Genomic DNA, 17,947 nt, shown 5'->3' on the forward strand with positions numbered 1-17,947 from the left:
CTAAAAACACAAAAAAGTAGCCGGGCGTGATGGCGGGCACCTGTAGTCCCAGCTACTCGGGAGGCTGAGGCAGGAGAATGGCATGAACCCAGGAAGCGGAGCTTGCAGTGAGCCGGGATCGTGCCACTGCACTCCAGCCCGGGCAGCAGAGCGAGACTCCGTCTCAAAAGAAAAAGAAAAAAAAGAGAGCTTTGCAGCTCACAGTGGGATGCAGGTCCTCCACAGAGCGGAGAGAACAGGGCCACCCACAGGACTGCACCCCTCTCCCTATATCCTTTTTAGTCTGAGAGACACAAAGATACTTAAGGCAGGACTAGCTATATAATTTGCAGGACCTGACGTAAAGTAAAAATGTGGGGCCCTTTGTCCAAAAAGTACTGAGTTTCGAGATGACTATAGTAGAGCACTGAACCAGGCACATGGCCCTTCTGAATGAGGACCCCGTGTGCCTGCCCAGGTTGCAGGCCGGTGAAGCTGGCCCTGGCTTCAGGCCTGCAAGAAGGCCTGACCCAGGTGAGGACATGTGAGCAGACCAGAGAAGGAGTCTTATACTCTCACACTACACTTGTGTGCCCAAAGCCTTAGGTCTCAGCTTAATGCCTCAGAATGGGCCTTACCCCAAACACCAACCCAGGTCAGGCATCGGAGAGAGGCCTGATTTCTCCTCCTTCACTGAGGACCCAAGTAGCCCCAAATGACAGCAAACACCACAAGAACAATAACAACTGACTGGGCAATTTCTGTCTAAAATAAAGAACAGTGTCCCAGTTTTTTCCTCCTTCCTCACCCAGGCAACCAGAATACAGAATTTGCTTTTGTGTGTCCCCTCTCTAAACATACACACACACACACACACACACACACACACAGAGAGAGAGAGAGAGAGAGAGAGAGAGAGAGAATGAACCCAAGTTTCCTGGTGACAAAGATTTCTGCTGAATTGCCTACAATTCAGTTATGCTCCAAGGTACAGAATGGAGGTAGGAGTGATGGTGGGAGAGGGATTAAAACAAGATGCTATTTCACACTCTGGGATTGGCAAAATTGAAAAGTCTGATAATATGAAGGTTTGGAGACATCAGGGCTCTCATACAAGGCTGGAGGGAGAGTCACAGATTGGAGAGCAACTTGACAACTTCCAGGCATGCTGAAAATGTGAACATCTTACTGCTCAGTGTTCCACTTTTAGGGAGATACTCTAGAGTATGTCTTGCCCAAGGGCACTTGCAGACATGTCCAGGATGTTTACCACAGCAAAGGACTGGAAATAATAGAAGCATCCACCAGTGGGAAAATGAAATATAGAACATGCACCAACATTCTCATCAGTCAAAACCAATCCATCAGCTAAGCTCCTTCTTTAACAGACACCACCCATACCCTACTGCTGCACTTGGATATGTAAAGTGCATATCAGCTGCAGCCCTGCTAGCTCATCTCCTGCCTGACCCTTGTTTGGATAGCTGCATTTGTTTCCCTGCAGTTTATTTCAATCCAACCAGAATTATAAACACACAGGGCCTGCCTGCTTCTAGGTCAGTGGTTCCTGATTTTTTTTTTTTTTAATTTCAAGATGCTTTTATACTTTCAAAAATTAGTGAGGGCCCCAGTGAGCTTTTGTTTAGGTTAGTTTGTATTGATACATAAATTTGTATTGATAGATACGGTGTACCATATTAGAAAATAAAACTGAGATTTTTTTTGAGACAAGGTCTCACTTTCTCACCCAGGCTGGAGTGCAGTGGCATGATCACGGATCACTGCAGCCTCAACTTCCTTGGCTCAGGCAATCCTCCTGCCTCAGCCTCCCAAGTAGCTGGAACCAGGTACCTGCTACCATGCCCATATCTATCTATCTATCTATCTATCTATCTATCTATCTATCTATCTATCTATATGTATTTTTTGAAACAGAGTCTAGCTCTGTTACCCAGGCTGGGGTGCAGTGTTGCAATCTCAGCTCACTGTAACCTCTGCTTCCCCAGCTTAAGCTATCCTCCCACCTCAGCCTCCCAAGTAGCTGGGAATACAGGCATGTGCCACCACACCCAGCTAACTTTTGTATTTTTTTCGGTAGAGATGAATGAGGTTTTGATAGGTGGCCCAGGTTGGTCTCAAACTCCTGGGCTCAGGCAGTCCTCCCACTTTGGCCCCCAAAGTGTTGGGATTACAGGCATAAGCCACTGCACCCAGCCTTTTAAAAAATTATTTGTAGAGATGGAGTCTCGCTATGTTGACAGGATGGTCTCAAACTCCTGGGCTCAAGCGATCTTCCACCTTGGCCTCCCAAAGTGCTGAGATTACAGGCATGAGCCACCGTGCCCAGCCAAAACTGAGAAATTTTAAAAATATTTATTCTTTTAAAAATAAACATATTACTTGCTAATCTAATTACCACATTTTAATAAAAATTAACTATATTTTCAGAAAAATAGTCATATTGTTTTATGTTTTGACTACTCTAATGTTTGGCTGCACAGAAGACAGCTGGATTCACATATCTGCTCCTGCAATAAAGCTGCTATGATTTGTTATTTTGGCCGACACATACAAAGAACATCTGTTTTGTATTTATGTTGTCAGTACCCTCTAGGCCTTGGGGACTCCTAGGGCTCCTCAGATCACACTTTGAGAACCACTCTTTCAGGCCACTTCACCACTCCACCAAAGCTGTCATTCATATCAATACAAGCATGTTACTTCCCATTTCCTTCAAACCATCTCTGGCTCCTCTGGTTCAGAGTTAAATCCAAACTCTACTCACAAAACCTCTCCCATCTCGCTAGTCATATATGTCCAAACTCCATTACTATGCTCTTTTATACACCGAATACTCTGCCACTGCTGGGTACATGTAGATGATTAAACCCATTCCACTCATTCACGCCGCTGAGCTTCAGCCTTCCTCCTGCCTGAAGGACTCCTATGCATCTTTTACAATCCAGTCCAAAGGTCACTTTCTCTAGGAAGCCTTCTCTGATTCACCCTTCCCTTACAGTTTTCTCTTTTTGTTTTTTAGGTGTTCATTTTTTGAATAGGTAATATACAAATGCACAGGATTAAATTCCAAAAGGGTATAGGCACCATATGATGATGTCTACCTCTCTCACATCCCAGACATTGCATTCTTCCACACCTGCTCTAGACATAAATAAGCAAATCATCTATTTTATCCAATGCTAACACACTATAAGTACTGCTCTACGCTTGCTTAACATTGTATTTGGGAAAGCTTTCCACGCTATCAAATAATCAATTTTTTTCAGTAGTTGCAAATTACAGTTTTAAGGCCGGGCGTGGTGGCTCAAGCCTGTAATCCCAGCACTTTGGGAGTCCGAGATGGGCGGATCACGAGGTCAGGAGATCGAGACCATCCTGGCTAACATGGTGAAACCCCGTCTCTACTAAAAAATCCACAAAAAAAAAAAAAAAAAAAAAAAAAAAAAACTAGCCGGGCAAGGTGGCGGGCGCCTGTAGTCCCAGCTACTCGGGAGGCTGAGGCAGGAGAATAGCGTAAACCTGGGAGGCGGAGCTTGCAGTGAGCCGAGATCCGGCCACTGCACTCCAGCCTGGACGACAGAGCGAGACTCCATCTCAAAAAAATAAATAAATAAATAAATAAAATACAAATTACAGTTTTAAAATGTGCAATAACGTATTTATTTAAGTCCCTATTGACTGAGTATGTATGTAGTTTCCAATCTTCTGCTGCAGCAAATATCCTTCTACATAAACCAGCCTACATGCATAAGAGACTCTGTAGCATTAATATCCAGAAACAGAACGGTTGGGGTCAAGGGAATGTGTATTTGTAAGTTTGCTAAACATTGCCAACTGGCCTCCATAAAGCCTGCTCTAATTTATACTCCTACTGGCCATGTATAAAAGGTTCTGTTCCCCTCCTCGAACAGCATTATCCAACTTTCTAATTTCTGCCAGTGTGGTAGGTGAGAAATGATACCCTGGTCAAGTTTAAATTGATATTTTTCTAATAAGATCAAATCTCTAGAGTTGTGCTGTCCAATGTGGGAGCCACTAGGTACATGTGACTGTTTAAATTCACTTTTTTTTTTTGGAGACAGAGTCTCGCTCTGTCGCCAGGCTGGAGTGAAGTGGTACAATCTTGCTCACTGCAACCTCAACCTTGTGGGTTCAAGCATTTCTCCTGCCTCAGCCTCCTGAGTAGCTGGGATTACAGGCACACACCACCACGGTTATTTTTTGTATTTTTAGTAGAGATGGGGTTTCACCATGTTGGTCAGGCTGGTCTCGAACTCCTGACCTCAGGTGATCCACCTGTCTCAGCCTCCCAAAGTGCTCAGATTACAGGCGTGAGCCACGGCACCTGGCTAACATTCTACTTCTACTGGACAACACTGCTCCAGAAAGCACAGTGCTATGGAGGTCTGGATTTTAGCATCTTTCTTTTTACATAGAAATAAATGTAGTTATTTGCTTATACACTTTTGATGGGAATGTAAACTAGTTCAACCACTATGGAAATCAGTGTGGCGATTCCTGAAAGACCTAAAAACAGAAATACCATTCGATCCAACAATCCCATTACTGGGTATACACCCAAAGGAATATAAATTATTCTATCATAATGACACATGCACATGTATGTTCGTTGTAGCACTATTCACAATAGCAAAGACATGGAATCAACCTAGATGCCCATCAACAGTAGACTAAATAAAGAAAACGTTGTACATATACACCATGGAATACTATGCAGCCATAAAAAGAATGAGATCATGTGTTTTGCAGGAACATGGATGAAGCTGGAGGCCATTATCCTTAGCAAACTAATGCAGGAACAGAAAACCAAATACTGTATGTTCTCACCTATAAGTGGGAGCTAAATGATGAGAACACATGGACACATAGAGGCGAACAACGCACACTGGGGACACATAGAGGGTGGAGGGTGGGAGGACAGGGAGGATCAGGAAGAATAACTAATGGGTATTGGGCTTAATCCTTAGTGATGAAATAATTGATAGAACAAACCCCCATGACACAAGTTTACCTATAAAACAAACCTGCACATGTACCCCTGCACTTAAAGGAACAAAAGAAGTGTACAGTTAATCATTGCTATAAAGCAAAAGAGACTCACTGGAATCTCTTTTTCCTTCTTACCTTTCCCTGCCCCATGCAGACAGGCTGGGCAACAAGAGGAGAAAGGGCTACAATGATCCTGATGACAAAGGATCAACCCTGCAACAAACCAGTACACTTCCCACCTGGGCGGCCACAGGCAGACACCAGTGACCCCGAGCGGGGACTGATTTCCTGGTGGCTGTTAAAACAATGCACCAGAGAACAAAGTGCCTTCAAAACTAAGAATAGAAGAACAGCTCCAAATAAGATTTCCAGGACTCTGCAGGAACAAATTCCTCCCTTGCTCTGTCCGTAATCCACCATCCACCCACAGCTTGACCAGCCTCAGCACAAATGTCCCCACCTCCGCAGTCCATATACACAGATCTGGGCGAGAACTGAAGGACAGAGTGGAAAGGGGAGATCCAGAGAAAGAGGTGAGGTGACAAGCACTTTGCCTTAAGGGGCTCACACCATAATGGTTCTGCAGTTGAGATGTGGAATATGTTTCTGTCATCCATGTCTTTGGCTTCAGATATGAGGGACAAGAAAACTCAGTTGTGCAATGTGATCCACAAAACTGACAAATCAGAATGGATCCTGTATTCTGAAAAGGTACTGAGGGAATGAGATCTAATTGTATCTGCTTGGGGGGGAATGTTAATTATAATAATGATAATGATATTATTATTATTATTATTAGCTGTATGCCTTTGGGTAAGGTTTATAATTCGGTCTCAGTTTTATAATCCAGAAAATAAAGGGGTTGGATGCAATGTGTGGTGATTCCTGAAAGACCTTAAAACAGAAATATCATTCGACCCAGCAATCCCATTACTAGATAAATACCCAAAGGAACAGAAATCATTCTATCATAATGACACATGCACATGCATGTTCTATCTCATTCAGTTCAAAAATTCCCTGATGCTATGCACATGCAAACAAGGTATCATCAACACTGTCATCTTTATTCTCTCACTCATCTAGAAAACACTCATTGGGCAGCTAATACGAGTCATACCCTGCACCTGACACAGGCATACAAACAAAGAAAAACACCGCTTCGCTTCTGGAGTAGTTTCTTAAGAGAGAAAGAAGGACAAGGGAGAATGGATGGAGTGAAAAATTAGAGCAGAGTTCTTCACCAGAGGCCAGGGGGCTGTACAGACATTTTCACAACTATGTGCAGGTTTCTAAAGAGAACACTCAAAGACACACGTGAACTCAGGAAGGCAGAGGGCTGGTGATTTAGTGAAACTATGACAGACCAAGCACCATGCTAAATTCTTAGTATGTGTGGGTGCTTGAAGGGTTGGTGCCCAAAACAGTCCACAAAGTGTTCATGGAAATATACACCTAAGGGATTTGAACCTGTGCTTGACTGGTGCAGAGCCTGCCTCTCTCCCCAGCATCAGGGATGGTCTCATGGCATGTGGCCTCTCCCTGCTGCTGTGCCTCCATCAACTCTCCCTTTCTCATATCAGAAGATCATAAGCATTTAACAGCCTTGCACTTGTCTGACCCGAGCTTGCTGTATCTGCCCAAGAGGGCTAGGAAGATAAGATGAAATAATCCCAGTGAAATACTCATCACTAGTCAGCACTTAAGAGGTACCAGTAGATCATCATTCATCATATATTCATTTAGGACCTAATACATGCCAGGCCTTGGGATAGGCGTTCTCATCACCTTCATCACTTACTGTTACTATGTTTAACATCCCCCACTCCCAGCAACATGCAGAATGCTTCACACAATATGCACTCAGTAAATGTGGGTTCAGTAAGTAAACGGTGATGAGCTTGATGGTAGATATATTTATTCTTCAGCAAATATTTATGCCTTTTCCTGACCTCCATGGCTTGATCCTGTGAGGTGCAAGAGATGGTGTACCAACTCTGAGCCTACATCTTAAGAGACATCATGTGTTTCTGCTTGCTCCACAAGAGAAGAATATATATGTGGGTAGCACTGTCCAGAATGAACCCACGTAGGACAGACCACCCCAGCCAACCTGCACACTTATAAGCATAAGAATAAATGTTTGTTATTGTTTGCCACTGAGTTTTAGGGTAGCTGTGACTCAGCAAACGCTGACTGAAACAGTCTCCTTTACCCAACTCCAGAAGTTTCAGGCAGGGAGAGTGGCCCTGGCTTTTCTTACTTTTAAGATGCAGTTTCAGAAATTGGGTCATTTTGTGTACATCCCTCTTTCCCCAATTTTCTCTGGGCTGGTAATGTCCCATTCAAAGAAGACAGCAGGGACTATGAAGACCCATATTTTGGCCACCTTGGCACCCGGTGCAGAATCCAGCACAAAGATGGTTCTCAGGCAGTGCCTGATTGATGGAAAGATGGGATGAGTACGGTCAAAATCACTAGAGGCATCAACCTGGACCTCAGATGCTCAGAGCCACTGGTTCTGCAGTCCTCAAAGCACGGAAAGTGGATCCCACTGGTGATATAATATCATCTCAGACCATATGCAATAGACCTGCATATATTTATTATAATATGTTTTAGGAAACACATTTCCAACCTGTGATTTCAGGACTATTACTGCTTAGGATGCACCTAAGTCTAAAAAAAACCCAAAAACAAACCAAAAAACCCAAACCTAAAAAACCAAAAACGAAAAAGAGATAATTTAAATAAATACAGTAACTGAAAAATAATAGTACCGATGGTATGTGAATATGAAAAATGTAAGTGAAATTTGGGAAACACTGATCTATTACAAGTCTCTTTTTCCTAAAAATCACAATCATAATCATAGTGAGCATTTTTGAGCACTAACAAGATACGCTGTTTGAAGCGCTTCACAGATACTATTTTATAAATTCCTGATTCCCTATGAGGCAGGTACTATCAGCATCTTCATCCTGCAGGTGAAGAAACTGAGGCCCAGAGAGGTAAGGAACTTGCATAAGGTCACAGAGTAAGTGACAGTGAGGATTTGACTTCAGGCTGCAACTTCCAGGATCTCAGTCCTTGACAGCTATGTCTCTACTGGTTCTGCTTGGAGAACCTGGTACTGGGGAAGTTCAGCATTGCCCAGAGTTAACTGCAAAATCCAGAACTTGATCCTCAGACTCCTAACTCCCAGCCCAGTGCTCTTGTCCCTGCTCCACAAGGAATATGCTGGAGAGGACACCTGGGGTTAATCCAGAACTTGATCCTCAGACTCCTAACTCCCAGCCCAGTGCTCTTGTCCCTGCTCCACAAGGAATATGCTGGAGAGGACACCTGGGGTTTATGAGGACACCTGGGCTGTGTGAGGTCTGTGAGAGGAAAGGGAGAGAGGTGGTAAGCACTGCAAGGAAGACTTGGAAGGGAGAGACGGGGAAATAAGGATCTGTCATGAGTTATTTCAAGGCTGCCAAGCTGAGGCAGGTGCCCAAAGAATGCAGGGAAGCTAGAATACGGACAGAGATATTCAGCAAAAGAGGGCTAGCAGAGCAAGGGTTGGCACACAGGAGCTGCTTCCCAAGAGAACTGCCCACCCCGGCCAGTATAAGGAGCGAGTTTCCCGAGTTTCCCTAAGTGACATTCACTTTGTCTATATTTAGGTCCTAAAGCCACCCATTGTTTCTGTCCCAGTGAACAGCTGGGGTCACCACTCTAACCTTGCCCGCTCCGAGTCACACGTCTGAGTATTCCATCAAGAGAGGCCTTTTTAGGATCTGGTTTGAATCAACTTCCCCTGCCATGGCTCCTACTTGGCGTCCTGGGCAAGCTGTAAAAACATGGCTAGAATAGCGGCTTTAAAATGCATTCTCAACCTTCCATCGAATATGCTGCTTCCTTCCCTCCACAAAATCAAACTATGTCCATGTTTACCTCAGGACATAGGTGCCTCAGAGCCCTGTTGTTGCTAAGCCCTTACACACTAAGGTCTGAGCTATTCCAGAGGCTGATGGGGGAGGATCACTTGAGCCCAGGAAGTCAAGGCTACAGTGAGCTATGATCATGCCACTGCACTCCAGCATGGATGACAGAGCAAAACTGTCTCTAAAAGAAAAAAAAAAAAAAAAAAAAAAAATATATATATATATATATATATATATATGTTCATAAGCAGACTAAAGTAGTTAGTAAGCCAATTATATTTTGAGTTCTAGTTGATATCCTTGGGAAATGGGTGCTTAAACACATGCATTAAATCATTCATTAAATCATTTGACTTTGAAATAGGGCAGATGTGAAAACTATTTTTGACTTTTTGTGCAAAATATTTGCATACTTTAGACTCATATCTGAGCTAAATTGAGTTTAGAGACATCTCTGATTTGACAAGTGGGGAAACTGAGTCCAGAGAAAGTAGTGACTTGTCATAGATGCCTCTTACTTAGGCACTGACTGGACCACAGCAAACATTCACCAAAATGGGACAACTTACCAAATCGTTGGAAAGGAAAGTGTTACTGCAGATGTTGCATATAATAGGAGATCTGGGAAGGACCCCACATTAAAGTCATCACATAGCACCTAATGGCTAAAAACATCATTTCTGAATCCATTCTTCCTGGATTTGAAACCTGATCCACTACTTAACCATTCAGGTGACCTAGACAAATTATTTATCTTCTGTAAATCTCAGTTTTTTGCCATCTGCAAAATAAGAATAATGATAATAGCCAATCCCTACAGTGTTGTAAGACTTTTATGACCAAATATGAGTAAAGTATTTAGCTAAGCATCTAACAAATGTAAGTTATTATCGTATTATATCGTTATTAACATTACATTAACTATCACTGACATGTAATCAATCATTTGAATGTTGTCAACTTTCATACTTGAAAGGCTCAAAAATTATTCATCAAGAGAGCAAATAGTGAGGTGAGTGAGATGGGGAAAGGCTGAAATTACCCCAGTCACATCAAAGTATTAAAAATATACATCTGAGGGGCATGCAGTGGCTCATGTCTATAATCCTAGCACTTTGGAAGGCCAACGTGGGAGGATCACTTACGGCCAGGAGTTCAAGATGAGTCTGGGCAACACTGCAATACCTGGTCTTGACAAAAAAGTTAAAAAATTAGCCGGGTATGGTGGTGTACACTTGTAGTCCCAGCTACTCGGGAGGCTGAGGTGGGAGGATCCCTTGAGCCCAGGAGTTCAAGGCTGCAATGAGCTATGATTGTGCCACTGCACTCGAGCCTGGGCAACAGAGAAAGACCCTGTCTCCTTAAAAACAAAAAACAACAAACAAACAAACAAAAGTATGTCTAAACAGTGTAACAAAACAAAAAGGCAACACAAAGAATGGGATAATATATTTGCATATAATATACTGAAAAGGGATTAATATTCAGAATATGTAAAGAACTCTTAAAACTCAGTAACAAAAAAATAAGCAACCCAATTCAAAAGTGAGCAAAGGACTTGAACAGACATTTCTGCAAAAAAGACATACAAATGGTCAATAATGCACATGAAAAGATGCTCAACATCACTAATCATCAGAGAAATTCAAATCAAAACTATAAGGTGATACCACTTCACACCTATTAGAATGGCTACTATTGGAAAAAAAAATCAAAATTAGAAGTGTTGGGGAGGATGTCGAGAAACTGGAACCCTTGTGCACTGTAGGTGGGAATATAAAATGGAATAGCCACTGTGGAAAACAGTATGGTGGTTCCTCAAAACATTAAAAATAGAATTACTGTATGTTCTAGCAATACTACTTCTGGGTATATACTCAAAAAAACAAAAAGCAGGTAGTGGGAATGTAAACTAATACAACTACTATGGAAAACAGTGTCGAGATTCCTTAAAGAACTAAAAGTAGAACTACCATTTGATTCAACAATCCCACTACTGGCTATCTACCCAGAGGAAAAGAAGTCATTATACGAAAAAGATACTTGCACATGCATGTTTATAGCAGCACAATTCACAACTGCAAAATCATGGAACAAACCCAAACACTCATCAATCAAGGAGTGGATAAATAAACTGTGGTATATTTACAGAATGGACTACTACTCAGCCATAAGAAAGAATGAATTAACGGCATTACAGCAACCTCGATGAGATTGGAGACTATTATTCTAAGTGAAGTAACTAAGGAATGGAAAACCAAACATCGTTATGATCTCACTGATATGTTGGAGTTAAGCTATGAGGACGCAAAGGTGTAAGAATGATACAATGGACTTTGGGGACTTGAGGGGAAGGGTGAGAGGGCAGTGAGAGATAAAAGACTACAAATAGGTTGCAGTGTATACTGCTTGGATCATGGGTGCAACAAAATTTCACAAATCACTACTAAAGAACTTATTCGTGTAACCAAATACTAGCTGTACCCCAATAACTTACAGGAAAAAAACTGAAAGCAGGGTCTTAAGAGATTATTTGTACACTCATGTTCATAGCAGCATTATTCACAACAGCTAAAACATGAAAGCAACCCGAGGTCCATCCAAGGATGAATGGATAAGCAAAATGTGGTATGTCACCGTTTAACAATATTAATTGACAAAAAAACACCTGTTTAATGTGGGGCATACAGTAAACAGCTCTCAAATCTTTCAGCCTTGTAATACAGAGGGTAGTTTTCAATCACTATTAGAGGTAATAATGAAATGCAAAATATGTACTATATATAATTATGCAACAGTGTCATATATTCACAGAGAAATTGAGTATTTGTTTCTCTGTTACCTTCAGAGCTCCATACAATATTACCACCATACGCAATAATGGAATATTCTTTTTTTTTTTTAATTTTGAATTTTGCTTTAATTTTTTTTTTAAACCAGAATATTCTTAAAGGAAGGGAATTCTGACACATATTACAACATGAATGCACCCAGAAGACATTATGCTAAGGGAAATAAGCCAGTCAAAAAAAGACAAATACTGTTTGACTCTACTTATATAAGATACTTAGAGTAATCAAAATCATAGAGACAGAAAGTAGAATGGTGGTTGCCAGGGGATGGGGGAGGGAAGAATGGAGAGTTATTGTTTAACGGGTATAGAGTTTCAGTTTTGCAAGGTGAAAAGAGTTCTGGAGATGGATGGTAGTGATGGTTGTACAACATTATGAATGTACTTAATACCACTAAGCTATTTACTTAAAATAGTCAAGATGGTAAATTATGTGTTACATGTATTTTTACCACAATAAAAAATTTGAAAAAAATGTATGTCTAGAATGGTCATACACAATGGTCATACACAAAAGCTGGAATCAGGGTTACAGAAATCAGTCCCAGGAACATAGTTGTGATGAGAAGAATAGAAAAAGCAATGGACATTGCCTTTAAAAAACAGTTTTGGCAAGCCAGGTGCAGTGGCTCATGCCTCTGACCCCAGCACTTTGGGAGGCTGAAGCTTGAGCTCAAGGAGGATTGCTTGAGCTCAGAGTTTAAGACGAGCCTGAGCAACATAGTGAGACCCACATCTCCACAAAAAAATGAAATAATTAGCAGGGCATGGTGGTGTATGCCTGTAGTCCCAGCTACTCAGGAGGCTGAGGCAAGAGGACTGCTGGAGCCCAGGCGGTCAAGATTGCAGTGAGCTGTGATTGTACCACTGTATTCCAGCCTGGATGACAGAGTAAGATTCTGTCTCAAAAAACAAAAATAAACAAACAAAGAACAGTTTTGGCTTATCCAAAACTTTAACAACTACCTCCACAAAAAAACAAATAAAAGGATAGGGAAAGTAACCTTCAGAGCTCCTAACCATTCTTCAACCCATGGAAACATAACATTTCCAGACACTCTTTCCAAAATAACCCAAACCAAACAACGATGTTCTTAATGAGAATGGTATCAAGTCTGAGTCTCCACTGATAATATCTGACTTCATTCTCCCAATAACAAACAGACTCAAAAACACCAGGATCACTTTAGGGAAACCTACAAAACAGTTGCTTCAAGCAGCATGAACTTCTAAAACCTAGTTTAGCCATATTCCAATCCAAAGAAAAAGAGAAGATCTTGGAAATCCACTTTGTGATTAAATAGCAACAATAAAACAGAAGGCGGATGCATCTTCTTTTCTCTCTTTTCCTTCCCATTAATCAAAATTATCCTCTTACAAAAATTAAAATAGTAGCATTGCAGAGCACAGCGTGAAAAGCCCTTCCCTTTGTTCCCCTCCAATCACATATGCTAAAGGAGGCCCTGACAGCTATGCACGCCACTCAGCTCACCCTCGCAACCAAGCAAAGCCATCTGCGGTCTTAAACACAGCCACACAGTGCTCTTCTGATTCATACTAAAGTGAGGCGGGAATCTGGCTCCATCATCCCAGGTGCTTTTAACAGCAGTTCTCTGATCAGTGTCTTGGAAGGTAAAAAGAACACTGCGTCCTCCCACACCTCAGATCCTGGCACCGCCCCCCAACCCGGCTGGCTCGGGTGGGAGTTGAGAGCTGGCCCATCCCAGGTTCAGCAGCAGGGGGCTTACCTGCGCAGGGACAAAGAGGCAGCACCACACCATGGGGCGCTCTGACCTCATCCACCCGGACTCGCCGGCTCCTAACTGCAGTGGAGCCCTGTGCATAGGATTCTCTGAACAGGGCTGAGCATAGTTTCCCTGAAGGAACTCCTCCCCGCCACTTGGGCTGCATGACAGGAAGTGACAGGGGCCATCAGTTACAAGTGTCAGAGGCTGAGAGCCGCACCAGTCAAGAGCTCCCCACCTCTCCTACTATTGCTGTTTTTGCAAAGCACTCTTTGAGCATTCAAAGGTAAACCAGAAGTTCAGTTTCTGACTGACAATCCCCAGCCTGTGAGAGACAAACAGTGCTCACTGGGTCCCCACCAAAAGCAATGTGAAGCATCCCGTCGGCTGCAGCGGGTGTGCTGCCTGCAGCTTTGCAGACCCAAACATCAGGGTGAAGTAGAAAAGAAAGCATCACTAGGAGAAGGGACATTGGGAGGAGAGCGTTGGGTCTTCAAAGAGGAATCAATGATCTACTTGAACTTTAACCAAGAATCAGTGCCCGGGATACAGAGCCCATACTGAGTCGCAGTTCAAAAGCAACTACACACCCATCCGTTTCTTTTTGTCTTATGCAAACCTGGCATCTTCCCTTCAGAGCCCTTTCAAAGTAGCTGCTTCTGGAAACCTCCCTTTCAACTTTTGTCATGGGTAAGAGGTCTTCCTGCTCAGAGCTATTATGGAAATAACTCATGGCTGACATTTCTTGTTTTATGAAGTGGGGATCTCACCAGAATGAACGTCTTGCTCCAGTTCCTTGCCTTATAAAAAACCCAGACCTCTTGGGTAAGGGAGACTGTCTCATAGGAAACTATAAGGTTTCAGATTGAAAACTATGCCTGGCTCACTCCTTCCCCACAAACAAACCAGCACTCTCACCCTCCTTGCACATTGGCAGAGGGTCTCAAACTCAAGGAGACATAACTCTAGTGTAGTTCTCAATTATTGATTTATTTCTTTTAGTTATCTAATGGGGTAGTATTTGACTTACAAAAATCTTCCTAATTACAAATTTTAGTGGCTAAGATTTAGCCCAGGGTTTCCTGAGGCCTTCTTACAAATGCATGGATTTTTAAGAGCCTTCCTCTGTCTCAGGCCTGAGTAAAGTCAGGGGACCCAGCAAAGACAGCAGGTTCATTTGAACAATAAGCTTCTGGTCTAACAGAAGGAGATTAAATCCAAGACTTTCATTAGAAAGCAGGCTCTCTCCATCCACGTTGCCAGGAATTTGCAAAAAGTGTTGAGGGGTCCAGGAAATAAGCGAGCTTGGCAAATGCATTTTTCATGGGGACAAAGTCTGAGAAGGATTCTCAGAGCAAGAGACACATGGGCAGTCTTCTGACGGGTGTTCTAGGCAGAAGAACTGGCAAACTCAACAGCAAGGCAGTGCAGAACTACGGGGTATTTTGGAAGAAACCAAGTACGTTAATAGGTCTGGAGGCTGCTCTGACAGGCTTGGGTCTTGCTTCAAAAAGTGTGAGGGAATCACACCTGCTTAGAGAAAGGAGGAAGTGAAATCACTGCCTTTCAGGCAAGCATCTGGGTCACCAAGGAGCTAGCACCTGGAAGCACTCAGTAATGAGTGGCAGATCAAATGGCAGTGTCCACCGAGAAGTGGGTTTCAGATTGTCCTTGGGATTCCCTACTTCCTAAAGCCTGACTCCCCACAAAGCAAGCTAGTTAAGTGGTGGCTGGGGGAGGGGTAAGGGCAGGTATTCCTAAGGCCTCTTGTTCCAGCCTCCTACACAGGAAGGGTCCTGAATTTGAACAAGCCTGTAAACAACTTGAGATTAGCCAGCTTCGGGGACAACTCAGCCGATGAAGAAAGACAGTGCCCTGGGAAACGAGGGAGGCTGCATCACCCAGCCACTCCTCTCTTGGAGGATTTTCTGACAAGTCACTTCGAGGAGTCCTAGCAGCCAAGGCCAGCCTCACCCCAGTGAGGATTCAATGGAAATGTGAGATGACCAGGGCATACTATGTTTTCTTTCTTTTGCGGGGAGGAAGGGAAAATTCACATGAACAAATCCTAGAATGATTCAGCCTAACTTCCGGCTGCTGACTGAATGGGAAAGAAGAACTGAAACCTGTGGGCTGCAGCACTTTGTGGAAGAGGTGAAACTTGAGGGGCTCCAGGGCAGGTAGCAGTGGAGTAGGGAGGGACAGAGAGAGGGCCAACAGATGTCCTGGCAGGGGAAAGGGATGCAGCCTGCAAAAAGCAAGGCAAGAACAGGGCACGGCCGTCTCCTCTGATGCCCTTGCTCTGACCAGAAGCAATAACTCCCGGATTGAAATGGGTCCATGAAGAAGGCACTTCAAGAGGAGAATTTCAATAGTAAGAGGCTCTGATCCTCAAGGTCCACATTCATTTTGAGCTTTATAATGGGATATCAAAAGGAACAGTTTTCTCTATGGTATCTAGGATACTACCAAGTATTCAAACATGTTTATGTATTGGTTTTTACATTTTAAAAGTAACATAGCACACTGTCACACATTCAAACCACACAGAAGTATATAAAGTAAAAAGTGAGTCTTCCCAAAGGCCCTACTTTTTTTTCTATCCCGATCCCATTTGCTGGACGCACTGGGGTTAAAAAGCCAGATGTAGACAGAGGCTTATTAACCCAAATGGATTTAGGACCAGGGGTCAGGTACTTGAAAGAAAAGGCCAGGTGGGCACTGGGGCACCCCTGAGAGTTTTTGTCTTAGGTCAGTTCCAGCTTTTCGGGTTCCTAAGGGGTTAATGGCCCAGGGTGACCAGACATTCTAATTTTACATAAGACCCTGAAATTCAGGGTCTTATGTAAAATCTGTCAATTGTAAATGCTGGCAACTATTCATCACCATAAGAAGTATTGTACGGGCCACATAACACAGTTGCTGGCTACATTTGGCCCCGGGGGGCCACCGGTTTGCACCCTCTGGTGGTAATCCTTCCAGACATTTCCTTCTGTCTAAAAACACGAGTTGCTGGGTGTAACATCTTATTTTTTTCAAAAACAGAATGATAACATTGTTCTACCACTTGCTTTTTTCATTTAACATCCAGGGCATCTTTCCCTGTCACGTTGTTTTCGACCTCTTACTGCAGAGCATGCTATGGTATGGAAGGAAATTAACTCATTTAGCCACCTGCCCTGTGGACATTTAGCAAATACGAAAGATATGCTTGAAATGTCACTTCTCGTTGTCCATTCCTCTTACCTCTGCCAATGTTGATAACTCATGATGAAAGTACACCTGTGTGCAGATATTAATATATCAAACACCACAATTATTGAAACCAGAGTGACCACGGATTTTTTATGTTTTAATATGAGCACTTACCATGTATTTTCCCATGTGATCCTCACAATGGTCCTAAAGGAGGCCTTATTATCATCTCTCTTTTTGCAGATTAAAAAAAACTGAGACTCAAAAAGGTGGTGTACACCTCCCCATGGCACGTGGCCTAGAGGTGGTAAAGTTGGTTAGGAGTGGGGCCCAGCAAGCTTACTTCAGAGATCCTGCTACAAGCATACAGCCCTCAGAAGAGACAGCCAGAAACCTCCTCTGGGATATTCAAGAATCTGACATATCAGAGCACAAACCACTAGAGAAGGATTGCTAACAATGGGACAATTCACTTGCCTCTTGGAAAGAAAAGTCTCATTTTAAAGCCCTTCTTCATACTTATCCAACATAAATTCTACATAGATTGGAGATAAATGTTAAAAGGGGGAAAAAAATACAAAATTCTGGGGGCGTAGGTTCTCAGGGTATGGTATTTTTCTTTTGGTGTATAGAGCTGAATCATATATTTATACACAGGAAACTACCTACAAGGTGCCTACGATGCAAAGATGAACTCTGTTTTCCCACAGCTGGTTACATAACCAAACTGGTAACAGTCCCTCTTGTTGGGCTCTAAAGAGATTAGCACCAAAACTGGGATCTAACTAAGATGCCACCAAAAGTGTCATGGCATCACTAGAACCAGAACCATGCTTCCTGTGTTCTTGTTCGATATATCTGAGGGTATTTTCTGTTGAGAAGTTCCAAGCAATTTCCTTAACAAAGATATTATAAGGAACATACTCATCAGGGTTGTGAGAATTTCATTTACATAAAATAAAATATTTAGATTTTAGCAGAATTACTTCTTCATTAAAAGTTGGCAAGCAACGATGATTCTTTCCATTTGAGCTTTATCCTGGCTTCTTAATGTCTTTCTTATTTGTACTCAGCAAGTCAGAAATTTCACAAAACCTTACAGTTGGAAAGGGAATTTCAAGGTCTTTAAACATATCCCATTTGATACTTCAAATTTTAAAATTCCACAAACTGAATTTAAAAACAGGTAGTAAAAAAATCTCATGGCCCAGTGCGGT

At 42.6% G+C, this 17,947-nt stretch overlaps 1 protein-coding gene across 7 annotated transcripts in view; it reads right to left on the reverse strand.

Moving 5' to 3' along the window:
* Positions 1–17,947, reverse strand: part of ARHGEF3 (Rho guanine nucleotide exchange factor 3) — a 347,459-nt gene that overhangs the window by 184,942 nt on the left and 144,570 nt on the right. Inside the window, exon 1 of one of the 7 annotated variants that reach the window (XM_001101044.5) lies at positions 13,539–13,797. The exons of the other annotated variants lie outside the window; for them this stretch is intronic. Within the exon in view, the coding sequence (XP_001101044.3) occupies positions 13,539–13,634 (96 nt within the window). The 5' untranslated portion in view covers positions 13,635–13,797. Of the gene's footprint in view, positions 1–13,538; positions 13,798–17,947 lie in introns of those variants that run through there. 7 annotated transcript variants of the gene reach the window in all.

Source organism: Macaca mulatta, chromosome 2, assembly GCF_049350105.2.
Source record: "Macaca mulatta isolate MMU2019108-1 chromosome 2, T2T-MMU8v2.0, whole genome shotgun sequence".
Classification (NCBI taxonomy): domain Eukaryota; kingdom Metazoa; phylum Chordata; class Mammalia; order Primates; family Cercopithecidae; genus Macaca; species Macaca mulatta.